The sequence below is a fragment of the Prionailurus viverrinus genome, chromosome A2 (genome assembly GCF_022837055.1).
Source record: "Prionailurus viverrinus isolate Anna chromosome A2, UM_Priviv_1.0, whole genome shotgun sequence".
NCBI classification, from domain to species: Eukaryota; Metazoa; Chordata; class Mammalia; order Carnivora; family Felidae; genus Prionailurus; species Prionailurus viverrinus.
In genome coordinates, this window is record NC_062562.1 from 81,478,169 (window position 1) to 81,506,162 (window position 27,994).

Genomic DNA, 27,994 nt, shown 5'->3' on the forward strand with positions numbered 1-27,994 from the left:
ATGGATCATGCTGAAGAAAATGAAATCCTTGCAGCAAGCCAGAGGTACTATGTGGAAAGGCCTATCTTCAGCCATCTGGTCCTCCAGGAAAGACTTCACAAGAAGGACAAGATTTCAGATTCCATCGGGGATAAGCTGAAACAGGCATTCACGTATGTTGTGTTTTAACTTTTTCCTTTATTCTGTCATTATGAGAGAAGCAAGGTCAAATGTATAAAGAAAATCTGGTGCAATGGAGAAAAAACAAAAAGTGAGCACGCAGGATTTGCAGAACTGTCCACATGGTTCATTCAGGGATAGTATTTGATTGAACCCAGGCTTCATTATGTATTTCACCCTATTTATTAAATTCTGATTATGCTTGCATCTGTTTAATGGTTTATTTAAACACCCGGCTTTCCCATACTCCAGCACCTACCACACATCCGCCTTTTGCCTTCGTCTCTCAGGAATGTTCCAGACTCTCTTTTTTTCCACTCTGATTTCTCCATTTGGCAACATCCTGAATCTAAGTCCCAACCTAGGCTGTCAAAGACAGCATCCTATGACTCTTTGTTTTGGAGACGCTTTCACAGCCATGTTGCAGGCCTGGGAACAGTAATACATGTGTGCCTGACATGTGTGCCTCTCAATAGCTCCCAAGCTTCAAAACCAAACCATTCTAGACCCTTGGGACCACACCTCTGTGCTCTGTGTTCATGTTAGCTTCACAGAGACCCTCCGCTCTAAGTATGACCATCAGGAGAGGTTTAAAATGTATACCCTGGAGTCAGACTCTCCAAGTTTTAATCCTAGTCCCAACCACCTACCAGCTGTGTGCTTCAGTTTCCTGCTCTGTAAAATGGGGATAATAATAGGACTTACATCATAGAGTTACTGGGGATTAAAATCCATTAAGATATGCGAAGTGCAAGGCACGTGGCAAGCAGTATATAAGCATAGCTATTGTTAATTCCTTAATGTTCTAAACAAAGAGTGTGGCATCTGATCTAATTTGTTTCACTCAAACTCATGACTCTTGCCACAGTAGCCCCACATTTGCTTCCAGTATCTTCCTAAGCCTGATAATCGGATGCTTTGACCACTAAAGACATTATTATATAAAGTACCGTGCGTGCTGTAAGAGTACATTGTCCTTTGAATGGAATAAATTGCTTCCTTGTCACCAGGAGGACTTGGGGCTGCCAGAGTGAGGGAACTCATCTGTCCATGCTCTTATTCAGTGATGTCTTTGATGATGGACATAGAGTGGGAAAAGGACTGACCGTGGCCCAGAGCATGTTCATGTATCAAAATTAATTGAACTACGTAGGGACTAAATGCAAAGCCTTGGTTTTATCCACCTAATCAAGACAACCAGACACAGAATCCACTACTATACTCCAGTGACAAATGGTGTTTTGAGTTTTCCTAATCAAAGATACTAAAGCACTTCAAATACATATTCATAAAGCTCATAACACATAAATGTCCTTCATTTTATAAGGAAGGGGGAAACTAAATGGGTGGGCCTGCTGGTCAATGGCTCCACCTTCAAAAATTGACCGAAGCAGTAAGTAATTCCCCTACTTTGATTTACACCAACACAGAAAGTACATTTAGGATGTCATCTATTAAAATAATAGCTTCCAGGGTATCCCCATTATTTCAAAACTAAGTTTCTCTTATTTCTCATGGTAAGTTGTAGAGCATTATCATGGAGCCAATTCAGATGTTTCCATTAAAAAAAAAAAAAAAGAAAGAAAAGGTTGCAAAAAGCTCTTGTTGTTTCTGATCTCCCCCAAGTGGCAAGGTCGTTCTTAGCACCAAATGTGAATTTGTCCTTATTGCGCCAGAATATGAGGAAGGGAAGACACCGTGGTGTGAATTTGGTGGAAATGTTCGTCTTTTTTTTTTTTTTTTTTTTTTTTGGTCCTCCCAGATGTACTCCTAAGAAGATACGAAATATCATTTATATGTTCCTGCCCATAACTAAGTGGTTGCCCGCGTACAAGTTCAAAGAGTATGTGTTGGGTGACTTGGTCTCAGGCATAAGCACAGGAGTACTTCAGCTTCCTCAAGGTCAGTAGGTATATTTATTTCTTTTTGTTGTTTCCCTTGCTGTTATCTCTTCAAACAATTGTTGACCCGTTTTCTGTTTAATTTCATTATGATTGCAAATTCATACTTTTATCATATCATTCTAAAGGAATTTCTCGGGGGCGCCTGGATGGCTCAGTCAGTTGAGTGTCCAGCTTCACCTCAGGTCATGGTCTCACAGTTTGAGTTAGGCCCTGCGTATCACTGTCACTGCTATCAGTGCAAAGCCCGCTTTGGATCCTCTGTACTCCTTTCTCGCTGTCCCTCCCCACTGCTCATGGTCTCTCTCTCTCAAAAAGGAATAAACATTAAAAATAATAATAAAATAAAGGATTTTTTCAGAAATAATTAACCCTTTAAAAGCCCAGAGATAGTAGTTATAGAATAGTAGTATATAGATAGTAGTATATAGAAAGTAGTGATACTACTTTGTAGATCAGGACCTTTCGGAACTGACTGCACATGGCCTACTTCTTGCTAGGTTAATCAGTTATTCATTGAACACGTTGTTGGGGTTTTCTTTTTTAAGGTTCTTGACCTATAAATCCATATTCTAATTACAAGGGACTGGGATAGAGTGAGTTCCTCTACGTTTGTGTGATTTTATACGTGATATAAGAATTTCAGAAAATGCTCATTTATTCATCTATTCACATGTTTATCAAGCATCTGCCTGACCCTCCTTTTCCTTATGAACTAACCATTTGATCAGGCAGAAAGACATCGAACAAATAAAAGCACATAAAAATTTGGGGGGTGCCTGAGTGGCTCAGTCATTTGAGTGTCCAACTTTTAATTTCGGCTCAGGTCATGATCCCAGGGTCATGGGATCGAGCCCTGCATCAGCATGGGGCCTGCTTAGGATTTTCTCTCTCTCCCTTTGCCCCTCTCCCTCCTCGTGTTCTTTCTGTCTCTAAAATTAAAATTAAAAAAAATTAAAAGTGCATATAATTTTTTAATTACAAATGATGTTAAACACTCTGAAGGAAAATACAGAGTGCTGGAAGATAATAATAGGGGAACCTAACTTGAGTAGCTAAATCACAAAAAGTTCTTTAAGAGAGAGAGAGTTGAGCTGGGTCCTGAAGGATACTTGGGAGGCAGGTAAAGAATGAGAGGAAGTGCATTTGAGGCAGAAGGGATAGTATGTGTGAAGACACTTAGGAAAAGAATGGAGTATTTGAAGAAGCAACTGAAAAGCAGCTTGCTAGGGGTGTGGGGGGCTAGGGGACGGTGGCCAGCGAGGTGAGCAGCGGCAGGTCTACAGATCCTTGTTGGCCACTTTTTGGATTTCACTCTGAGGGCACTGAAAGCTATCACCATGCTTTCACTTGGGGTTTCTTTCTAAGAGATCACTGAGACTGCTTTGGGGGGTGGATTTGGTTGGTGAGAGGAGCATCAGAAGGAAAGTAGGGAGACCAATAGAGGTGATAGTGACTCATTGTAGGCGAAAGGTGATAAAATCTTGAACAGCTTCTAGGTCAGTTGCCAAGAATCTATTCCCTTCTTCAGTTTCACAAAAATTAATTAGCAAATGATCAATTGGTAAAAAAACCACTTCCCCTAATGATCATTCAGCTGAATTTTTAATTTTCCAAGTGATTGATTTACCAAATCTTTTAAGCAAAAGCCTTAAACCAGTTTTAGGACATTTTTTCTCATCCATTTTGGCACCAGCACCCCAAAGACAGAGAAGGGGACAGATTCAAAGGCAGAGGTGGGAGCAGGGAGGGGAACATCCAGGGGCTCAGCAGCATTTGAAACAAGTGAAACTGACCTTTGGTCAATTTGGACAGATAAGGCCACAGGAAGTGATGCAATGAACCCATGTAAACTAACGCTTTGGAGAAATCCTCAGGATTGTGCCAGAAATTTATCTTTGACCTCTTACCCTTCTTCCATTTTGATCTAGGGTGGTGGCTATAAAAATGGAAAGAATTATAAATATATGTGCTATATTTTGTGGTAAAATTCAGCCAGATGGGCTATTGGATTATTTGGGGGAGAATAGGGAAACAAGGCATGTCAAGAATTACTCTAAGGTTTCTGGGCTGAAGAGTTAGATTGGATGTGAGGACAGTGAGGAAGAAGGATGGTCAAGAATGTCTGAGATTTCTGGTTCCAGCATCTGAGGGCTGGAGGTGCCAATTGCAGACATAATAAAGGCTACAGGAGAAATGGATTTGAAGGGTAAGTTTGAACATGTTAAATTTGAAACACTTGGGAGATAGAGACATGAACAGTGCATGTTAATATTTAAAATACAGGCTCAAAAGAGAGGTGTGGGCTCAGATGTCAGTCTGGGGATCTTTGACATATGGGGAACATTTAAACCGTGGCAGTAGACAAGGCCACCCAAAAAGAGAATGTGGAACAAAAGAGGAGGGAACCAAGATCAAGCTTTGTCCAATATTGAAAACCAAATAAAGGAGGAGGAACCAGCAAAAGAGACTGAAAAAGCATCTGGAAAGGAAAAAGGAGAACCAGGAGACTGTGGTATTGCAGAAAGGAAGAAATAATTTCAAAACAAGGAATTATCCAGTAGGTCAAACACTAAGAGGTGTAAGTCATCCCACAATCAACTTTGTATGGAAAAGATATTTTTCTGCCCATCACTAGTCAATGAAGATGGATAAATATGAAAAACAAAATGTAGCACAGATAGAAATCCAAGAGATACTAAGTTAACTGCTTGTGGTTGATACATTATTAGTAAAAGGATTTTGTTAAGCATTGAATTAATTGATTCATTAATTTATCTCTAATTTATTTAAAGTCCCTCTGGGAGCGCCCAGATGGCTCAGTCAGTTAAGCATCTGACTGTAGAGCTGGGCTCAGGTCATGATTTCGCGGTTCCTGAGATCGAGCCCCATGATGGACTCTGTGCTGACAGATTGGGATTTTGTCTCTCTCTCTCTCTCTCTCTCTCCCTCCCTCCCTCCCTCCCTCCCTCCCTCTCCCTCCCTCCCTCCCTCCCCCTCTCCCCCTCCCTCCTTCCCTCCTTCCCTCCCTCTCTCTCTCCCAAAATGAATAAACATTAAATAAATAAAGTCCCTCTAAAATGATGGTAAAGGAGAGGGAAATGGTGTAAACTAGCAAGGACAAAGAAAATGGGAGAGGAGACACTGTGGAGTAGGAAAAAAAAGATGGCTAGTGATGGACAAGGGACAACGGAATTATCAGTGGAAGAAGCTGATGTTTCGGTGTGTGCCTTGTAGAACGTTGGGAAATTGGCAGTGCTGAGTATTATCTAAGGTGAGAGGCAGATGGCTAGAAGCAAGAGGATGGGTTGAAAGTCTGTATAATAATTAGCACACACATAGAGACCCAAGTGCCCACATCGGCACCATGCTGTGGATGGAAGGGTGAAAACCATGAAAGATGGTCAGGGGGAATTAAGTCTACACACTGAGCTGTGCACTAGTGAGGGCTCTTCCTTGCCCTGTGCACCTCAGAAGGGCCTCCAAGATCTTGCAGCCCAAAGTAAATGAGCTGCCCCCAGAGATAGTGACAACTGTGGGTTCCCCAACCAAGATGCCTACGGTTCATCCAATGGCACAGTAAAGCCCATCAATAAATGAACTGACCAATGCACATGAGGCTTCAAGGAAGAAAACAAACAGAAAGAAGACCATTGGGTACATAATTAGTGGAGAAGGCAAAATAAAACATTTGTTCTGTAACATCCTCAGCAAGGTGTAAAAACAGATAAGAACAGATAAGAACAGGATGTGATTTTATTTTTTTTTTTATTTTTTTTTCAACGTTTATTTATTTTGGGGACAGAGAGAGACAGAGCATGAGCAGGGGAGGGGCAGAGAGAGAGGGAGACACAGAATCCGAAACAGGCTCCAGGCTCTGAGCCATCAGCCCAGAGCCTGACGCAGGGCTCGAACTCACGGACCGCGAGATCGTGACCTGGCTGAAGTCGGACGCTTAACCGACTGCGCCACCCAGGCGCTCCCAGGATGTGATTTTAGAAAGGGCCTTCAGAGAACAACAAAGAGCTCATAGAAATTAACAACATAACTAGAATAAAATAGTCCAGAGCTGGAAGATAGAGGAAATCTCCTGGAAATAGAAGTAAACTATGAATACGTGAGCAGTAAGAAAGACAAGAACACCAGGGGATCAGGCCTGGTATTCCATCATCTACTGGCAGTTCCAGAAAGAAGAGGTTAAACATAAGAGACTATCGAAGAGTATTTTCAAAGTTGAAGTACATGAGTTTTCTGACTGAGAGAAACCACCCAGTACCCAGCAGAATAAATAAAAAATAAAATTAGACACACCATAATAAAATATCAGAAGACTGGAATAAATAGAAGATCTCAAAACTTTTTAAAAAGGAAGAAAAGTCACATAATAGTGATATAACAAAGAGGCTGAAAAAACAGAACAGAAAGCCTATAGTTTACATCTGAAGCTGATAAATGAAGAATAACATGGAGTGCCTGGGTGGCTCAGTCGAGCGTCCAACTCTTGGTTTCGGCTCAGGTCATGATCCCAGAGTTGTGGGATCAAGCCCCACATTGGGCTTCATGCTGAGCGTGGAGCCTGCTTGGGACTCTGTTTCTTCTCCCTCTGCCCCTCTCCCTCTCTCACTGTTGCTCTTTCTAAAATTAAAACAAACCACAACAATGCCAACACATGATTTACAGTAAGGTTTCTCAACCCTGCACCATACTGGTAGCAGCCCCCCACCCTCAGTCAGTCATGATAATAAAAAAAAATGTCTCCTGACATTGCCAGATGTCCCTTGGGGGGAAAAATCCTCTCAGTTAAGACCTGCTGATTTAGAGAGATGAGATAAATGGTAGAAAAACAGCTTGGGGCACCTGGGTGGCTCAGGCAGTTAAGCGTCTGACTTTGGCTCAGGTCATCATCTCGCGGTTCGTGAATTCAAGCCCCACGTTGGGCTCTATGCTGACAGCTCAGAGCCTGGAACCTACTTTAGATTCTGTGTGTGCCTCTCTCTGCCCCTCTAACACTCACACTCTGTCTCTCTCTTTCAAACATAAATGTTTAAAAAAAAAAGAAAGGCAAAAAGAAAAACAGCTAAGCAACTTGGAAGCGAGTGCCTCTGGGTAGCAGAACCTGGAGACAAGACAGAAGAGACTTGACTTTTCTTCAGAGCCATTTAGTACTGCTTGGGTTTTTAAACTATGGACATGTGTTCTTTTGAAATAAAAATTAGAACATAGAAATTTGGTTTTTTAAAAAAGACAACATTAAAATGACCATATTGTTACATGTGGAGGAGGGATGCTTCCCCAACTCTTCTCTTGCTAAAATTTTTTCTCCACAACATGACAATGCATAAAGTGAATTTTCTAGTTGTCCAGGATGTTTGGGTAAGGTCCCTGAGCTGAGAACAAAGGGTGTTTATTGTCTCCACATTCTGAATACCAGACCATCTATGCCAAACTGTGAGTGAATGACACCAAACTGTCTCTTTATTGTGTCACTTCAATAGGATATATGAGGGGACCAGGTATTATGATAATCTATTTGGAATGAGAATTTTCTAGGGAGAGGTGAAAGCACTATCTGTTTCTCCTCCACTGAAAGTCGAGGAAGGAGGGACTGCAAGGGAACCACTCAGAGCACGGGACACATGTCCCCTCGAGTTTTGGGGGGTTGTTGCTAATTATTGCAAGAAAACAAAATCTACAGGTAAAAGGGCATAAACCTCCCATGTAGGCAGAATGGAGAACCGGTGGTCATGGCCTGCACTTCCAAAGTTTCTTGGGGTACAGGTGTCAGGCTTTCCCATTGGATAAGTGGGTGCCCCGGAAGGTCACCTGGCTTGGCTCATTTGGAAGGTACCTGCCCGAGATGACTGCCTACAGAGGAGCATATGGCAGCAGAGAGAACCTGGAAAAGGTGTAAGAACTGGAAGCTGGGAGTTCCTTATTGAAAAGGGATCCCCCCCCCCCCAGAAAACACAAAAACACCCCATTAGAGAAGCAGCCAGCATTTGGCCATCAACACAGATTATAGCTACACCGGTCAAGTAAGACTATCTGCCCTCATCTGGATTGGGAAAGAACAAAACAGAAAAGATCCACCCCCTGCCAAAGAGATGATGAGGAAAATTGTCTCAGCCCAGGAGGAGGATTGGGATGGAATGATGGACAGGTGAAGACACATCTGCTTAAGTTAACATGGCTTTCACCTCTTCATCATACACAACGGAGAGAAAAGTGCCTATAGCCCTCTGATTTCTAATGATCTCTCCATTTCTGTTTGGTTTTAATCCCACAGGGTTAGCCTTTGCAATGCTGGCTGCCGTGCCTCCGGTGTTTGGCCTGTACTCTTCATTTTATCCTGTTATCATGTATTGTTTTTTTGGAACCTCCAGACATGTATCCATAGGTAAGAGCTTAGCGTTGCTATTTTAGTACCGTTCTGTTTGGATCTCCGAGCTCTGCAGTGTGCCAAAGAAATAGTGTGTTTGTTACCAGAACCTCTGCTTAATAATAACTTTTGTTACTGCATACTGCCTTAGAAGAATACACTGCCCCCCCTCCAGATTTCTAGAACTAATAGCTTTCTTACGATCTTGGCGTAAAGGAAAAAGGCAATTTTCTTGTGTAAAAAGAGCAAATTGTTGAAATTTGTGAGATCTTTAGCTCATAATACAATTTGCTTGTATCTGATTTTTCTTTTTGTTTATTAGTGGCATTGCATGTTCCCAATTTCTATGCACATATTGCATTTTCATCCTCTTTTAGGCTCTGGATTGTACATGATTTTTCCCAGTATATTTAGGATAAGATTTATACAGATTTTGTTAAGTGTTGTTGCTGCATGAGGCTGCCACCAGCAACACATACACGATATTTCCAGTGGCTGGTGCCGGGTAAAAAATAGTCCCCACACCACCCTGAATTTAGCAGCTTAAAATACTTGTTTCATTATCTTGCACGGTTCCCATAGGTCAAGACTTGGGAAGTGCTCATCTGGGCAGTTCTGGCTCAGGGTCTGTGGTGCAGATTCAGAGTGGAAGCTTCTCTCCACGTGGTTTCCTAATTGAGCTCTCGCACACTCAGGGCCCCAGCACGCGCAACTATTACAGCCGTCAGCTGCATCACTGCATCACCGCATGTTCCCTGGCCTCAGAAGCCACACAGTATCACTTGGCCACATTCTTTTTGCAACTAGCATGTCACAAGTCCATCCAGATTCAAGGAGAGAGGAATTAGCCTACCTCTTAATGGGCAAATGTCCAGGTTCTAGAAGAGTCCATTGGATGGAAGATATCATCGTGGTCATGTTTAGAGAATACGATCTGTACATACACAGCTTACACATAAACCAGGAGCAGAGGCTTAAGGAGAGCAGGGCAGTTTTATGTCAGTGATGAGTTAGTGACCTCACCTGTGTCTCCTTGCGTACCGGCCACAGCCATGTGAGATATGCTCAGCATGATTTCCCTAATGCTTCATCATTTTCAGGTCCATTCGCTGTTATTAGCCTGATGATTGGTGGTGTGGCTGTTCGATTAGTACCAGATGATATAGTTATTCCAGGAGGGGTAAATGCAACCAATGGTACGGAAGCAAGAGATGCCTTGAGAGTGAAAGTCGCCATGTCCGTGACCTTACTTTCAGGAATCATCCAGGTAGTATTCACTGATAGAGAAATGGGCTGTCATTTGTTCATTTGATAGATACCTTTTGAGCCCTTGTGGCTGGTCTACGTGGTGGGCAAGGTCAGCCGGCCAAGGTCCTGAGATCAGGGTTCCAAGCATTCAGGAACACCACTCCCCTGCATGCTTTCCTTAAGGTGGTATATATTAGGAACTAGCAAGCTTCAGTTGCATACTTTAAAGATTCCAAAAAGCAAGGAAAGTTTAAAGCAGGACTGATTAGTAATTAGTAATCTCTTATATGCTTGAAAGGAGCAGGAGGTGACCTTGACCAAACATGCCCCCAGTTCTGAAGAGCAGGGAAAATATGTGTGTGCCCTCTGCTCTATGGGGCTGCAAGCCACTGCAAACCTTCCCTTGTTTTCTACATAACCACTGATTTGCTAACCACTTAACTGCTACAGATGCAAGGTTGCAGTGTTAGAAAATGGTCCAGAAAGAACTTGTGTATGTTTTCTGTTGGTTTTAACTTCCTGATCTATCACATGATTTATTTGTTTCTTTGTCATTAAAAAAAAAAAAAAAAAAAAAGTTTTGCCTAGGTGTCTGTAGGTTTGGATTTGTGGCCATATATCTTACGGAGCCCCTGGTCCGTGGGTTTACCACCGCGGCTGCTGTGCACGTCTTCACCTCCATGTTAAAATACCTGTTTGGAGTTAAAACAAAGCGGTACAGTGGGATCTTTTCAGTGGTGTATGTAAGTAAGCTACTTCCTGACTTACTGCTACTTCTTTTTCCCCTCTGTATTTGCCCCTTCTCTTTTGTATCTCTTTTCCTTTCAAGGCTCACTTTTCTTTTTTCCAAGAATTAAAATAAAATGGAAAAGATTTCATTATTCTAAGACTTTTCTGAGAACCCTACAAGGGGAATTAAATCTTAAAGTCCCATTTTATTAATATGTGATACCTCACAAGGAATTTTTTATTAGATCTTTACTTGGTGACTTGCCCCTTCACCTTAATTAGCTGAAGAGACCGCTTTTTCCTAGAACCAAATTGTGTTCTCTTTGGGAACTAACATGATTTAAAGGCATTATGCAAGAACACATCTCTCTGAAACTGCTTACTCTAGCAGGCAAAAAAAAAAAAAATAATAAGTAAATCTATAAAAGATTTAACTAACACAATTACCCATTTAATCTAATAAAATATATGTAGACCCTTGCACCCAACTCAGAGAAAATATAAATTATTTGCAAGCACATAGGGAACAATGGTGAGAACTGATCATGTTGAAACTGATCACAAACTCTAAAAATTCAATTATTTTTTTCACACAGTGCAATATAATTAGCAACCAATAACTAAATACAGCTTTAAAACCCCCATACATTTGGGAACCAAAAATCCTGCTTCTAAATATTCCCTGAATAAGGAAGAAATTATGAAATATTTAAAACCAAATGACAGTTAAGATACTACATATCAGAAGTTCTGAAATGCTGCTAAAGCTAGTCTTGCCCAGAAGGACCAATGGCCTTTGTGTAGGTATTTCTGTGCCTGTCAACATGCTGAGCACGGCAGTGGGTGAACAGAGATGGCCCTTGCCCTCTTAAAGCCCACAGTCCAAAGAGAAGACGGATAGTAAACCATTAATTGCATCAATATGTAATTAATTACAAATTGTGTTAAGTGTTACGAAAGTTGAATAGGGAGTCCAAGAAAGTCATTTTGAGAAAGTGACGTTTAAATTGATTCCTTGATTGATTAGGAATGGAATCAAGCTTTAAGAACATTCCCTGAATAACTAAAATCTTCGTTTCCCACAGTGGCTGATAACATGCTTCCTACTCTGAGATTTCTCTCAATGCCTCATCACAAAAGAAATAGAGCAGATAAGCACTGAGCGTGCCCTAGACATTGACAGGCAAGGTGTGGAGCCTGGACTCAGTGTAACCTACTCTCCCAGAGTCCGAGCATATTGGGATGCTGAGGCTGCAACCCTCAGAGAAAATTAAGTGACTTTTCTAAGTCTCTGGGCTTCTTCCAAACTTCAGCACTCTCTTACCTTCGAAGTGCACCTGATCCCTCTTTCATCTGCTAACGTGACTTCTTTCTCCCTCTTTCACCTCCAAAAGTCCTTTCTATGTATTTACCTTTGCATTATTTTGCTGATATCAACCCCTAATCCCTTCCGAATGCTCAGGACTCAGCTTAAGGGGTACTTTACTAAGTATGATAATACTACATTAAGCCAGAACCAAATCAAAAAAACACCAACTATAAGATTGTTGGAAGGGCACCTGAGTGGTTCAGGCATTTGAGCATCCGACTCTTGATTTTGGCCTGGGTTGTGATCCCAAGGTCAGGGGATCGAATCCTGTGTCAGGCTCCGCACTGAGCATGGAGCCTGCTTAAGATTCTCTCTTTCTCTGCTCCTCTTCCCCACTCGTGCTCTCTCTCTCTCTCTAAAAAATAAAAGCTAAATAAGATTGTTGGATAAGAATTACAACCATAAAGCTGTACGACTGGGTAAAAATGCCTCCTAATTGGTGAGAGAGAGACATTTCAGTCTGAGAACTTTTAACTAGAAATGCGCAGTAAGGGGATGGCTGGTGTGAATTCGTGCACTAGTGTCTCTGTCTATTCAGGGGCCATTGCCTGATGTAAACATCCAGTGTTCGCTGTGTTACAGAGTACAGTTGCTGTGTTGCAGAATGTTAAAAACCTCAACGTGTGTTCCCTAGGCGTCGGGCTGATGGTTTTTGGTTTGCTGTTGGGTGGCAAGGAGTTTAATGAGAGATTTAAGGAGAAATTACCGGCACCTATTCCTTTAGAGTTCTTTGCGGTAAGTCAACTTTGGCCACAGGTGCCTAGCCATTTGGGTGAGGGATTGGGACAGGGGAGGAGCAAGGAAATTCTACCTTTTTTTCTCCCAGTTCTGCCAAGAGAAGGTTAGAATTTGTCAAGGGGAACTTTTACAAATATATGGAAAACAAAGAAAATCTATTAGAGTATAGACAGGGATGATTTTAAAAATACAGATGAAAGCCATCCCTAAAAATTTTAATATGAATTACCTTGGAGTGATGAGATGATGGGAGATTTTTCTTCCTCAAAATTTTTATTGTCTGCTTATTTTATAATGAACACACATAACTTTAATCACCTGAAAAAATTAAGCTGTTTCTATTTTGAAAAGAGCAAGAGACCAAGGTTCCCATACTTTCTTGGTTCCTGGCACTCCTAGGCCAAAAGAAATACTGAGCAGTTCCATTTATTAAGTAGTTAGGTCCAAACAACTTAATACGTATTTACATCTAACAACTTGGGAACTATTGTAAAAATAATGTGCATGTATTGAAATACTATATATTCTATTACATTCTTAAATGACCACAGTCGTTTATTAATAATGTTACCTTACTGTTGGTTCCCTGCAGCAGCCACCACTGTGAGGGATGGCTGCCCACCCTGGCCAGCCCTAATTCTCAACTGAATGACCCACCCAGAAGGTTCTATAGCAACAGTTCTTCAAGATGAAGAAAATTGCTTTCTGTCCTTCTTTTATTTTTCTGTTGCACTTCAGTAAGGGTTGTATTTTACACACCGATTAAATCTATGTCCTGACCATCCAGGAAGGGCTCATGCACAGAGGCACTGTGACCCTGGCTGTAACTGAGATGGGAGAAGACCACTGCGGGGGGCTGGTGGACACCTCTAACCACAGTTGGTGCTGCCGATGTGGAAACAGGGTCAGCAGAAGGATTGTGGATCCAAACATCCATTTTGTAATGACACCCTGTCAGTATACTACCCTCACATACACTTTTCAGCATCCCTAGTTCATGCCATGTTAGCCAGAAACTCCTTTCAACTACAAAAGGCAAAGCCAGCTCCTGAAACGTTTTATGGCTCTTTCTGTTCACAGTCAACTAGCCGAAGCAAAATAGAAAAGAACTCCAGACCACAAGGAAACTGTAGAGTCCATTTTAATTTTGTGGAGAAGAGCCATTAGGAGAAGTTAGAAATGCTGGAAGCTAACTATAATTCTTTTTAAACTGAAAGCTGAAAGGGGGAATAGATTTTGGCTTGGCTAACAAACTGAAACTCACTTTGGCAGTGGTTGAATTTTAATCTATAAAAGGCACCTTTGGATTTATGTCTGTTTTAGGTGGTGATGGGAACTGGCATTTCAGCTGGGTTTAACTTGCAAGAATCGTACAATGTGGATGTCGTCGGGACACTTCCTCTGGGGTAGGAGAACAGTTTTAAGTAACAGTGTGGCTTGAGTTATCAACAGATCTGTTATTGTTTCTAACTCTTGCTATAGTATTCTTACAATCAAAAATATCTCTTTTTTTTCTACATACCAAATATCTGAAATTTTGGAGTGTTTTCCTTTGTAGTGTGTATGTGGGTTTTTTTTTAATCATGGTAAACACACACACACACACCAGAAAATTTATCATTTTTGTCATTTTGAAGTATATAGTTTAGTATGTTAAGTATATTCACATTGTTGTGAAACAGATATCTCTATCTATATCACATTTTGTTTATTCATTCATCCAACAACGGACATGGGTGTGCAAATATGTTTTCAAGACCCTGCTTGCAGTTCTTTTGTATAAATACCCAGAGATGGGATTGCTGGATCATATGATAGTTCTGTTTTTAACTTTTTGAGGAACTTCCGTGCTATTTTCCATAGTGGTTACACCATTTTACAATCCCACGACAATGAGATGCAGTGTTTTCTTTTGTTTCCTATTGTTTAGCACTTCCTGGTTTTTAAAATCTCTCCTTAGGCGGCATAGGAACTAAGAGCAAAAAGACCTAAATCTAGCCTGACACTTACTAGCTGTGTGACCTTGGGCAAGTCGCGTCTCCTCTCATAGCCCCGGTCTCCTCCAGGTTAGCACAGCAATCAATGCCTGTCTTGAGGGTAACTGTGAAGCTACAGGAGCTAGTGCACATAAAACACCTGGAGCGCACCTGGAAAGTATTTAAGACATGTTAACTGGAAGTTCTGTGGCTCTTTATTTCAACAAATTTTCTAGTTTCAAATGATATATGCTTTGTCATTAATATTCTTTTGTCTAACTCTATATTTAAAAATGTGTACTATTCTTGGGGCGCCTGGGTGGCTCAGTAGGTTGAGCGTCCGATTCTTTGCTTCGGCTCAGGTCATGATCTCGCGGTTCGTGAGATCAAGTCCCATATCGGGCTGTGTGCTAACTGTGCTAATCCTGCTTGGGATTCTGTCTCCCTCTCTTTATTCCTCTGCTGTTCGCTTGTTCTCTCTCTCTGTCCCTCTAAATAAATAAGTAAACACTCAAATTTTTTTTACTATTCTCTTTATATTTGAAGACACTAGAGTAACTATGAGCTTCTCACCTCACTTGGTTCCTCTCTGACATGCTCTGGCTATCTCTGCATCTCTCCGTGTGTCTCTGTCTGTCTCTTGTACTGTCTCTTTCCCTTGCCACCTCGTTTCGAGATGAGCAGAGTCAGATGCCCAGGTGCTGGGCATTGATGAACCTGGCCTTGCCTCTGGTACCATCTAAGAATCTCCTGGGAGGCACAGGGGTAGAGGCTGCTCTTCAAGCCAGAGTTCACCCCCAACACCCAGAAGCAAGTGTTGAAGGAGGTAGCACGCAGTGCACTTCAGAACAATGGATTGCGGTCATGAACATGTCACTTACGATTCCCTGTAAAGGTATAAACCAGTAGTAACACTTGGTTTTCCATTTGGACTTATAACTTATAAAATACTTTCATACCCACCACCTCCGCTGGTGCCCACAATAACACTATTGACATATGTCCCCTCCCCATTTTATAAGGTAAGAAAGTTCACTGATTTAGCATCTGTTTATTGAGTGCCTAGTATGTGCCAGGGACACGGCCATTAAAAACAAAAGTAGCCACACAAGCAAAAAAGTGTCTGCCCTCATGGGGCTTATATTATCCAGGGGAACAGGGGAAGGGGATACAGAGAATAAACAGTGAGAAGTGCTGTGAAGACAAGAGAGGCCAGGTAAGGGATGGGAGGGGCTCAGGTGACTGTGTGAGATAGGCTATCAGAGAAGGCAACATTTGAGAGACACTGGTGAGTCCTAGCCTGGACCCAGAATGCTGTCATCCAGTACTCAGTTGTTGGCCGTTTCTGTTACCTCACACCTGGGTCTCTAACATAATTAGTCATGTGATAAACATTAGTCTTCGACTAGATCCAATACATAATTCTATTCAGTAACTAATCAAATAATTTGATTACATGTGAATTCTACCCAAGACATTCCTTTCCCTATTGCATTGTACCCAAAAGTGTTGCTTTTCCTCCATGTGTGAGAGCCATATTTTAAAGGAAGAACAGGTTTTACCTCTTCTAAAACTTGGCCACCCTTTCTGGAACTTCGCCCAAAACCAAGCAGAAAACAAAGAATGCTTCTCTAACTATGTATCTACATATCCTAGTACTGTTTCAGTTATCTGTGAGTCTTACTGCTGGATAATAGCTCCGAAACGAAGTCTTAAAACAACATCCGGTTATTTGCTCACAATTCACAACCTAGGTAGGGCAGCTGGGTGGCTCTGCTCGGGGCCTGTCATGCAGCTGCAGATGTCTGAAGGTGTGCCTGGTGCCAGAGGCTCCACGAGGGCTTCACTCACGTTCTGATACCTCAGGTAGAGGGCTGCAGTGGCGGACAGCTGGCTGCCATCTTCTCCCCACGTGGTGACTCCGGCAGGGTAGCCAGAGTCTTTCACATTGTGGCTCAGGGAAACAAGACAGAAAAGCAGGAGGTGCCCAGCTGCTAAACGCACTCATATAGCGTCACTGGAACCACATCCAGTTGGTCGAAACCAATCACAAATCCAGCCCAGATTGACCAGAAGAGAAACAGATTCCTCCTCTACATGGGGGGAGCAGCTCCCACAAGTATGGGAGGAATGGTTGGTGGCCATATTTGAAAGCAAACTACCACATTTATCTATACACACACAGTACAGTGTCCAGTAAGTGACAGTTGACTCTTTTTGCTTTTTTAATGTTTATTTTTGAGAGAGAGAATGAGCAGGGGAGGGGCAGAAAGAGAAGGGGACAGAGGATCCAAAGCAGGCTCCATGCTGACAACAGAGAGTCCGACGTGGGGCTTGAATTCACAAACCATGAGATCATGACCTGAGCTGAAGTTGGACGCTTAACCGACTGAACCACCCAGGCACCCCGACAGTTGACTCTTAAAGATCCCAGCCATGGCAATGTATCCTGTTTCTTGGTTTACTTTCCTTAACTATTCCAGAATATGTTATTTTCTCATATTCTTATTCTGCAATCCCAAATCTGCTACAAGGTCTTCCCTCTTGGCTAATGCTTCTATAGCAAAGTGTAAGGGAAAGACAGTAAGTTTTATAGTCAGAGCTCCTGGGTTTGACTCCCTCCTCCATCTTGGGCAAATTATTTAACATCTGCAAGGATCCATTTCTTTTCACCTATAAATTAGGATAATAATGGCATCTATCTAACAGGATTGTTGTAAGGACAGATAACATAGGTCAAGTATATGGCACATAACATAGGCTTAGTATACATTCGTTTTTTTTTTTTTCCTTCTCTCCCTTCCTTTCCCTCCCAGAACCTGAGACACCACCCCCTTCATCACTAGGATATGACACAATAAGAGAAATAGTTGCAGGGAGGCAGGTTCCCATGGTTTTTGTGGTACTTGGTGGATGAGCCATTTGACCTTGGACAAGTTGCTTAGTTTCACTATGCCTCATTTTCTTCATCTGTAAATGGGGAATATAGTGGTGCCTAGCTCACAGGGCTAGCAGAGATAAATAAGCACAGAACTTGTCAGAGAGGCAGCACCTAAAAAAAATCATGGCTATTGTAAAAAAAAAAAAAACAACAAAATAATAATAATAATAATAATAATAATAATAATAATATAGTACATGAATTAATTGGTATTTAGACCAATGCCTTGAATTGGATCAGGTGCCTCTGAAAACCTCTGTTGCCCCTCCCCCCATTCCATTCTGGGGAATCCCTATTCTGTTCCTTTACGACAAGGGTTCCAAACTGTAAGAATGGACCACAAAAACTGGGTTCTCCACTGGCCCCTCCAATTACCCAGGACTCCCAGGTGAGTTCCAAGGAGTATAATCTTCTGTTGCTCTTTTTTCATGTTAGAGACTCACCTGAAGGGGGCCTAGAAAGCAGAGTCCTTACTTGAAATAACAAGGGGGAACAGTCTGGATAGTCGTTCTCCTCTCAGATGGCCCTTGTTGAGCACCCTCCCTGAGCTCAGACTTGGGTTCAAATGTCTTGTGCCATCTGAGCACTTTGCTGACCCTCTCTTCCTGTTCCATGTCTTACTTACACCTGCCATACAGGGTGTCATGAGGTATGAGGTTACTCCTTTTCTAAATAAAACGGCATCTGATGTCTCCTGATAACCCATTCAGGTAGAAAGCTGGTACTCTAGGGTTGGGGCCTAAAAAGAACCTGTGTGTGTCAAAGAGGGCTCTCCTTTTTGCCAAAGCAGAGCAAACAAATATCCAAGCATTGATCGCCTCATTTGCAGATGATGCCCTTTTGAAATGCTCCCCTCTAGTTGCATGTTTTTTCCCAGTGGTCACAACGCTCAGGTTAAAGTCAGCTTGACCTTTCAGGCTACTACCTCCAGCCAACCCGGACACCAGCCTCTTCCACCTCGTGTACGTGGATGCCATCGCCATAGCCATTGTTGGATTTTCAGTGACCATCTCAATGGCCAAGACCTTGGCAAATAAACATGGCTACCAGGTGGATGGCAATCAGGTAAAGATCATTAATTCCCTGCAGATACTTCATTGTGGTATAATCATCCTGCTATGCTACATAAGGCAAATGAATTGGATTTATCTATCTTGATAGAAAAACTTCTAGTTTGATGATGTATTTATTCAACACTACATTTTTTTTCATTATTTATGTGCATTAGATCATTAGAACACTGAGGTACAGAGTCCTACCTCATGTTACAGCTAGGGGTCTTGTTAGGAAGATGAAATCTCTGATCGGAGGCTCTCAGTTTGCCACAGTCTGACAGACGTTGGCCCTGTTTTTAAAGCTCACAGCCTGAGAAGCAAATGTTGTTCTAGAACCATTCTACTCTACAGGAAGACTTCTCTTTGTTCGTTAAACTTGGAACATATGATTCATCACTCAAACTCCACATTATATTCTTTGCCACCTCCTTTTATAACTATCTACTGACTCACTATATACAGATAAGGTATTTAATCTGAATACCATAAGCCATAATTTTGGCATGACAATGACTATTTTAACACACCATACATTTCTAAGAGAAGATTATATGCTCCGCGTTCACACAAGACACAGTGATCCAACTAGGAAGACAGGACGTATCCCTGAGAGCAGGACTCACTCACTGGTCCTAGGAGGACACTGTGGCATGTGTCAAAGAGCAAGAGATCGGCATTTAAAAGATGCCAATGGTTCTATACACCAGTAAATTACTCGTAACAAAAATATTTTGTCCCTTGCTGCAGTTTTCTTAAAAACAAACAAACCATTTTTAGTGTAGGAGAGTGTGTTTAGCAAAGAGGGGACTAGGTAGTGACTGCAGCTTTTATCTCTGACAGAACAAGAACTCTGTTTTTCTCCCACCTTAACTTATTCAATAATCCCTATTTTAAACTCATGCCCAACAAACTCTTGTACCTAGAAAAAGAATGAAGAGACAGCTCCTACTGTTGAAAATGTGTATTAAATGGGCCATCATGCCTTTTTTCCTGAAGACTGACTGACCTTGTGTGTGCTTTGTTTCCCCCTGGAAAAGGAGCTCATTGCCCTGGGACTGTGCAATTCCATTGGCTCACTCTTCCAGACTTTCTCAATTTCATGTTCCTTATCTCGAAGCCTTGTTCAAGAGGGGACTGGAGGGAAGACACAGGTGTGTATGCAACTGGCCTCTGAGGACTGGTGATTTGGAGTGGTAAACTTTAAAATTTTTTTTAAGTTTATTTACTTTGAAAGAGAGTGAGAGAGCTGGGCAAGGGTGGAGGGAGGGAGGGAGGGAGGGAGGGAGAGAGAGAGAGAGAGAGAGAGAGAGAGAGAATTCCAAGCAGACTCCACACTGCCAGCATGCAGCCCACCATGGGGCCCAATCCCAGGAACCATGAGATCATGACCTTAGCCAAAATCCAGAGTTGGACACTTAACCCACTAAGCCACCTAGGCGCCCCTGGGATGATAAACTTTAATCCCTTGATCCTATTCTGAACCCCAGCAAAGCTTCTCTGTCTGAAGATTGATGCTCCAGTGAGCTGTGTAGTGAATCAGAGAAAGGCATGAATGATTGAAGCAAATCCCAGGAACTGAATCTGTAGGAAAGAGGTATATTCTCCAGTTAAATTGAAAATTCTACAACAGCACTAGTTGCTACCAGTAAACCTCAAAGTTCACACATAGGATGTTGTCATGAAAGCCTGGGACTGGGTATGGTCAGGATGCCAGCACCGTCCAATAGAACCTTTTGTAGTGACAGAAGTGTCCACTGTTTTGCACCATCCAATATGACAGCCACGAACCACCCATGGCCCTTGAGCACTTGATATGTGAGAAATGCAACCAAGACCTGAATTTTTTAATTGTACCTCATTTTTATTTTAAAAACGTAATAGCTGCATGTGGTTGGTGGCTACTACATTGGGCAGGAGAGTCTTCATTTGACTGTTGTGGGTCTTGAGTCAGCACCATTATCTCCTTTCCCTCGCCCCTGGCAAGGGCATTTTTACCAGGGTATTTAATCATTTCAGCCTCTGTATAGAAGCTCTAAGAGAGGGGCACCTGGGTGGCTCAGCTGGTTGAGTGTTTTGACTCTTTATTTCGGCTCAGGTCATGATTTCACGGTCATGGGATCCACTGAGTGTGGAGCTTGGGATTCTCTCTCTCTCTCTCTCTCTCTCTCTCTCTCTCCCTCCCTCCCTCCCTCCCTCCCTTCCTCCCTCCCTCCCTCCCTCTGCCCCTCTTTCCTGCTCGTGCTCTCTCTCTTAAAAAAAAAAAAAAGTAAATAAAAAATAAAAGCTATAAGAGAAACCGAACTTCAGAAAGGGAATGGGAAGGAATATTGGTGTATGTAATGGTTTTGATGACTTGTTTGAACCCATATTTTCTTGATCTTCCTGCAGTGATTATCAAAACACTAAGATCACCTCTGCCCCACCTCTTACTCATGTCTCCTAAAAGCCCCTTCTGTGTGTCTTCTCTCGTTCAGCTTGCAGGTTGTTTGGCCTCACTAATGATTCTGCTGGTCATATTAGCCACCGGGTTCCTCTTCGAATCATTGCCCCAGGTGTGTAGCTTAGATGTGGGGTGATCTTTTTCCATGTGTAGGGATTTTTCTATTTTATTTGTTTGCATTTCTGTGACTGTCTCGTGGGTTTTTACTGTAACCCTAGCAGGGTGGTGTGAGAAAGGCCAAGGCTGGGGCCAGGATCCTGCTCCACAGTCTACAGTTCTGCCCCACAATCTGGGATCTTGGGAAAGCCATCTCAACATCTCTGGGTGTCCGTTTCCTTATCTGCAAAGTGGGGGTTTGGACTGATTAATCTCCAAGGTCCCTTCTCTCTTTGATCTTCTGTGACCTTATACTTCCATTAAAAATCTGAGATGGCCTTCACTCCTAAGACTTTTGTTTGCTGATCTATTTAATCTAGTAGAGATCAGGAATGATACAGAGTGGAGAAAATCATAACCTAGGAAGACCAGGAGTGAACTAATTCCTTGAGTACCAAGTTTAATTCTGAACCTCTTGACCACCATGCAGGTTTGCTACTAGGATATATGCCTGGTTTTCCAAGGCCCATTTTAGCTAACCAAGTCCTGAAAATCCAGGTGTTCATGGCTCCAAACGTACCATCACTGCTGCATGGGAAGTGAGTGGGGAGAGGATGTGGGGAGGGCAGCAGGAGGACAGTGAGGAGCCAGCAAAGGGGGCTCTGTGGACACAAGAAGAGAGGCACGCATCATGTGCTCTGTTTCAGGCTGTGCTGTCGGCCATTGTGATTGTCAACCTGAAAGGAATGTTCATGCAATTCTCAGATCTCCCCTTTTTCTGGAGAACGAGCAAAATAGAACTGGTAAGTAACACAGGTGATTGTTAGGTTAATATGTCATACAACATGTGGATGATGCTGATAAAAATGTGAGAAAGCTACATTAGTGAAGTTATTGTATGTAGTATCAAGTTAGGCAAGGTTAGGTACTATGTATATGTGTGAGGGGAGAGAGAGACACTTAGGAAATTTTTACCATGATTCTACATAAATCTTTCTGTCTTTTGTTTAGACCATTTGGCTGACCACTTTTGTTTCCTCCTTGTTCCTGGGATTGGACTATGGTTTGATCACAGCTGTGATCATTGCTCTGCTGACTGTGATTTACAGAACCCAGAGGTGAGTGTACAAATTGGGATGGATGTGGTTGTCCTGCCTGAAATTGTGGTGTTGACTTTAAATATATCCTGTTTGTCGACAGACACCATTAGACTGTAAGTATCTTGATTGTGGAGGTGATGTTCCCGGAGTCCAGTATCAGGTGTATAGGGTGTATTCTCTGCAAGCTTGTTGAGGGAATCCACCCAGAAAAACAGCTAACATTTGTATTATATATTCTGACTCACACAGTATTTGTGCATACCTGCTAAGAACACCAGAGTATTGTAGCAAGACCATGGAGTGTCAAATCAAAGACCTTGAGCCATATTCTGGCTTTGCCAATCCCTCTGACATTGAACAACTCACTCCACTAGGCCTCAATTTCTCATCCACATGACAGTGGAAATAAGCCTCGTACATTGGATATAATAAGGTAATATGAGGTACTCAAATAGTATCTGTCATCATTACAGTACCCAATTTGAGCTACCTTGTCCTATAAAAAGAGGAGGACTCCAAAAATAATGTTTAAAATCTATTCAAACCAAACTGGAGAAAAGTTCTAGGCTAATTTGAAATTTTTCATTTTCTCCCCACACCTTCAGCTGACTACCACCCCCATGGGTCAGAGCCTCTTACGGCAGACAAAAAGAAAAACTCCTCCCCTACTTAAGAATAAGAGTAGGAAGATAGTTGTGTCTACTCGGTGGATGAGAATTTGAGTTGCACATTCCCTGGCATAGCTTGAACTTTGCACAGTTCACTTTTGCCCCCATCTTTAAATGCCCGAGTCTTTTGTCCTAACCCGATGGGGGGGGGGGGGGGGAGGGGGGTGTGTGTACGGTCTGTGTAGTGTGAGGTATATGTGCTGTGTATGCGTGTGTCGTGTATGTTCAGGGCAGGGTATGAGGGCCTGGATGGCACTGGGATTGTGATACGTATGAACCCTCTGCAAAGGTACCATACAAGGATCAAGTGCCCCCGAGTTCACTAGCAAGTCCCTACATGACATGTAAACATGCCAAACCTCATGGTTGAACCACATACGGGGGCCTCAACACACTGGTATTTTAATACACTTTCTCTCTCTTCAGTCCCAGCTACAAAGTGCTTGGACAGCTTCCTGACACTGACGTGTATATTGATATAGATGCATATGAGGAGGTAGGACATTTTTCTGTCATTTTAAATGGTTGTAAGTATGTCATGTGATCAGCTGACTATTATTTTTATGTAGGGCGAAAAGTTGGGGGCTGGAAAAGAAGGAAGTGTAGTGGTCAGAGCGAAAAGCTTGCACTTCAGGGCACCTGTTTGACTCAGTCGCTTTGGCATCCGACTCTTGGTTTTGGCTCAGGTGATGATCTCACAGTTCATGGGACCGAGCCCCCGTCAGGTTCTGCACTGACAGCACAGAGCCTACTGGCGATTCTCTCTCTCCCTCCCTCTCTCTCTCAAAATAAATAAATATGTTTAATGTTATCAAAGAAATATGACAATGTGTATTTTCAAGGCTTTCTTCTCAGAACTCCTTTCTCTACGTGGGGTAGTGACAGAATTTTATCTGAACACCGTAAGAGGGCCTTTTGTGACTTTTGTGTTGATTTTCAGGTTGGAGGAGGGAGTAGGTGCAGTTTGACTCTGAAATATTTCCACGTGTTAAATTTGCTCACATTTTCTTTCTCAGGTGAAAGAAATTCCTGGAATAAAAATATTCCAAATCAATGCCCCAATTTATTATGCAAATAGCGACTTATATAGCAATGCTTTAAAAAGAAAGGTGAGTCATGAGAAATGGATTATTTTTGAGGGGACCTGTGGATTGACAGGGGTGTGAGGGACACTCAAATGTCTTCATATGCCTTTTATACTATATCATTCTCTCCCTTTCTCTCTTTATTGTGGTAGAATACCCAGAAAATTTACCATTTTTGGTAAATTTACCATTCAGCACATGGAATTGAGTACATTCACACTGTTGTGTACCCAACACCACCAGTCATTCTTGTTTATCATATACATATACTACCTTCTCAAAAAAAATTTAAGAAAAAGAGTGAAAAATTAATTTTAGGTTTCCTACTCTTCAGATCATGTGGGTTCCTCTGGTCATGGTTAGAACTTGACTCCACACTGCCCAATATACAGAATATCTCCCCGTCAACCCACATAGTCTCTTAAATATAAGAATCTGAGAGTAAGTTTGAAAAATGTTACTTTAAACATTCTCTTCAATACTTTGGCATACTCACTGCTGCATCCTGCTAAATATACACAGGAATAAGGAAAGTTACTCATGCTCCTTTAATGAGAGTGACTCAGTTCACAATGTCTGAGGGAAAGGTAGAGGTGGGGGGATTACTTGGCATAGAAAACAGTCACATGGGGAGATCTGAAGATTAATTGCATTTGGTGGGTTCCTGGGAGCCAAGACATGATTTCGCATATATTGTTCTTCTGTAAAGACTGGAGTGAACCCAGCGCTCATAATGGGAGCAAGAAGAAAGGCCATGAAGAAGTATGCTAAGGAAGTTGGAAATGCAAATATGGCCAATGCAACTGCTGTCAAAGTGGTGAGTGGTCTCTTCATTGTAATTCTCCCTCCTCTTAATCTGCACCACCCCCCACCTTTATTCACGATGGAAGCCTTAACACAGCAGGAAGCCCCTAAAATAGGAAAGCTTAGAAACAATCTAAGTATCCTCTATATTATTAAAGATACGTAATAAAGTCAGCCATGTGAACACTTCTGAAAAAAGTAGGGATATGAGCCCTGGAAAACATTTGTTTAAATTAAGATCACACAGTACCTTAATAAATTATTACCATGGGTGCTTCATATAGATTTATTCAGCTGACAGTAAACAAACAAACAAACAAAACCCACACACCTCAAAGGCTGGATTTTGCTGTTCAAGCCTTATGGTAACTCATGGTCATGCCGAAGTTCCTGGAACTATTTTAGAAGTGGGGAGAAAATGGCTATGATGACAAAGGAGGGTGGATTTCATTGGACAGAAACAAGAGGAGGAAGAGATGAAAAGAAACTGAACTAACACTGAATGTTATATACACATCCTTTTTCTGTCACATTGCAAGGCTGGGATGTGGCAGTCATTTTAGACAAGGTTTGGTAGAGTCAGTAGCTTGACAATATAGGGACTCATTTTCGCCTATAAATGAATGTGAGCTGTTCATAGACTTCTGGTTTGGTGTAACTGTTCACAGGATGCAGAAGTCGATGGAGAAGATGCCACGAAGCCTGAAGAAGAGGATGATGAAGTAAAATACCCCCCAATAGTCATCAAGAGCACATTTCCTGAAGAAATGCAAAGATTTATGCCCCCAGGGGATAACATCCACACCATCATTCTGGATTTTACACAAGTCAATTTTATTGACTCTGTTGGTGTAAAAACTCTGGCCGGGGTAAGCATCATCTTAAATGAGTGGTTTTCGTATCTCTGTTGCCATCAGTAAAATGAGAGTTGAACTAGGGTCCCTTTTCAACTCTTAAAATTCTTCTTTGTTGTTGCTTTTTTCCACTTTTGATGGTGGAAAATTTCAGAACTATACAAAAGTAAGGAGCATAGTGTAACGAAGCCCCATGTAACTATCACTCAGCTTCGACAGTTCATCAGTTAATGGTCAGTCGTGTTTCATTCAGCCCACACCCGCTTTCCTCTGCTTTTACTTTAAAGCACATCCCAGTCATCAGTCACCTCTTGGTGAATATTTCAGGATACGGCTCTACAGAGGATTCTTCTAAAAATCAGTACCTTTATTCCACCTACATAAAATTTAACAAGAGTTCCTTGAGAGCCCTCATGATCACTGTCCATGTAAAAATTATATACAAAATTAGTTTTAAATGATTAGCTCAAAAATGCATAATTTTTAAAATGCATAATTACTGAGGCCCAGTAGCTCAAGCGAATGAACTAGTGTCTTGTATCAGGAGATACATATTGGTAGAAAGAGACTTGCATCTGGCACGGAGTCAAGAGAAACTAAACTTTATTTCAACATTATTACAGATTGTAAAAGAATATGGAGATGTCGGTATTTATGTGTATTTAGCAGGATGCAGCGGTGAGTACATTTCTAGAATGGGGAGAAGCTTTAACACTTTAGTTTTGTTTCTCTTTTTTTAATAGCATTTTAAAAGTTTGGAAAGATTGGGGCGCCTGGGTGGCTCAGTTGGTTAAGCGACCAACTTCGACTCAGGTCATGATCTCACGGCTTGTGAGTTCAAGCCCCGTGTCGGGCTCTGTGCTGACAGCTCAGAGCCTGGAGCCTGCTTCAGATTCTGTGTCTCCCTTTCGCTCTTTCTCTCTCTCTCTCTCTGCCTCCCTTGCTTGCTCTCTGTCTCTCTCTCAAAAATAAACAATAAAAAAAAAAGTTGGGGAAGATTTTCCCTTAACTTTTGTTTTTGGCAAAAATAAAAATTATTCTGAAAATCACTCTAAAGCTAGCTTTGAAATTAGCCACTTCCGGGCACCCCTTTCACTGGGCCATTGTGGCAGGCCTCCTACCTGGATGTGGAAGGAAGGAGCTTATAAACCACTGTTCTGGGCTGGTACATTTAATGATTATTTAAAGGCTGCCTTAAACATAGTTCTATAAAATCATTTAGGTTTTTCCATACAATGCCTGCTATTTTTGCTTTATATTAAATTTTGGTTGAAACCAAAAAGTGCTTGAAAATGAAATCTACATAGACATCGCTTTTCACCTGCCAGATGGGCAAAAAGGAAAAATGTCTGCAAACATGCTCTGTAGGCACCCTGTGGGACAACAAGTGCTCATAGACACTACTGCCGGGAGTGCAAAATGGAACAGCCTCTGTGGAGGGCAGGGCGGCATGATCTTTCCCAACTACAAATGCACTTAACCTTTAACCCAGCACATCCAGCAATGTGCTGCATGTATTCAAAATGACACATGGGGCGCCTGGGTGGCGCAGTCGGTTAAGCGTCCGACTTCAGCCAGGTCACGATCTCGCGGTCCGTGAGTTCGAGCCCCGCGTCGGGCTCTGGGCTGATGGCTCGGAGCCTGGAGCCTGTTTCCGATTCTGTGTCTCCCTCTCTCTCTGCCCCTCCCCCCGTTCATGCTCTGTCTCTCTCTGTCCCAAAATAAATAAATAAACGTTGAAAAAAAAATTAAAAAAAAAAAATGACACATGTATGTGGTTGATCAACTGTGAGCAGTTGTAGAAACTGGTTACTGTCTATAGAATAAAGGACTGGAAAAACCTTAAGCATCAAAGAAAAGGACCAGTTCAATAAACTAGGGTATATCCACATGATAGAGTATCATGTAGTGGTAAAAAAAAAAAAAAAAAAAAAAAAAAAAAAAAGTAAAAAATATCCAGAATAATCTCTATATAATGTTAAAAAGATACTTTGGGGTAAGAAAAAGGGGAAAATAAGAATATATATATTTGTATTTACTTGTATCTGCATAAAGAAATACTGAAAGAAAATGCGAGAAAGTAGTTTCCTGCAACTGGGGTGTTATATCACGGGGACAGGGATTGGAGTGACACTTTTTACTCTATCACTGTAGTATTTAAACTACCTAAGAGTGTTAATTTTTTTAACGTTAGACACCGATACCCAAAGTGTGGGCTAATTTTCCTTTCTTCTTTTATAGCACAAGTTGTGAATGACCTCACTCAAAATCGATTCTTTGAAAATCCTGCCTTGAAGGAGCTGCTGTTCTACAGCATTCATGATGCAGTTTTAGGCAGCCAGCTTCGGGAGGCGCTTGCCGAGCAAGAAGCCACCGCTGCCCCTCCGCAGGAGGACTCAGAACCCAACGCCACTCCAGAAGCTTAGAGGAGGAACCCAGCTGGGATGGGGTA

General features: G+C 42.0%; 1 protein-coding gene across 2 annotated transcripts; it reads left to right on the forward strand.

The window, feature by feature from the left end:
• On the forward strand, nt 1-27,978 carry SLC26A5 (solute carrier family 26 member 5). 2 transcript variants are annotated; one of them, XM_047848657.1, is made up of 18 exons: nt 1-152; nt 1,922-2,061; nt 8,347-8,457; nt 9,540-9,706; nt 10,266-10,430; nt 12,368-12,520; nt 13,847-13,929; nt 18,358-18,505; nt 19,533-19,646; nt 20,970-21,047; nt 21,739-21,834; nt 22,043-22,149; nt 23,226-23,295; nt 23,816-23,908; nt 24,594-24,701; nt 25,357-25,557; nt 26,166-26,220; nt 27,784-27,978. In XM_047848657.1, exons 1-18 carry the CDS (start codon nt 1-3, stop codon nt 27,966-27,968), a joined length of 2,226 nt encoding a protein of 741 aa, XP_047704613.1. In that variant the 3' UTR covers nt 27,969-27,978. The 2 variants fall into 2 exon arrangements, with proteins under 2 accessions (XP_047704613.1, XP_047704614.1); XM_047848658.1 differs by lacking the exon at nt 21,739-21,834.
• Nucleotides 27,979-27,994: the final 16 nt, after the last annotated feature.

Excerpts from the sequence above, each read along its gene's own strand:
- SLC26A5 (XM_047848657.1), top strand. The coding sequence starts at position 1 with ATGGATCATGCTGAAGAAAATGAAATCCTTGCAGCAAGCCAGAGGTAC. Across the intron at positions 8,458-9,539 it reads CTCCAGACATGTATCCATAG|GTCCATTCGCTGTTATTAGC; the intron begins GTAAGAGCTTAG and ends CATCATTTTCAG. Across the intron at positions 9,707-10,265 it reads TACTTTCAGGAATCATCCAG|TTTTGCCTAGGTGTCTGTAG; the intron begins GTAGTATTCACT and ends AAAAAAAAAAAG.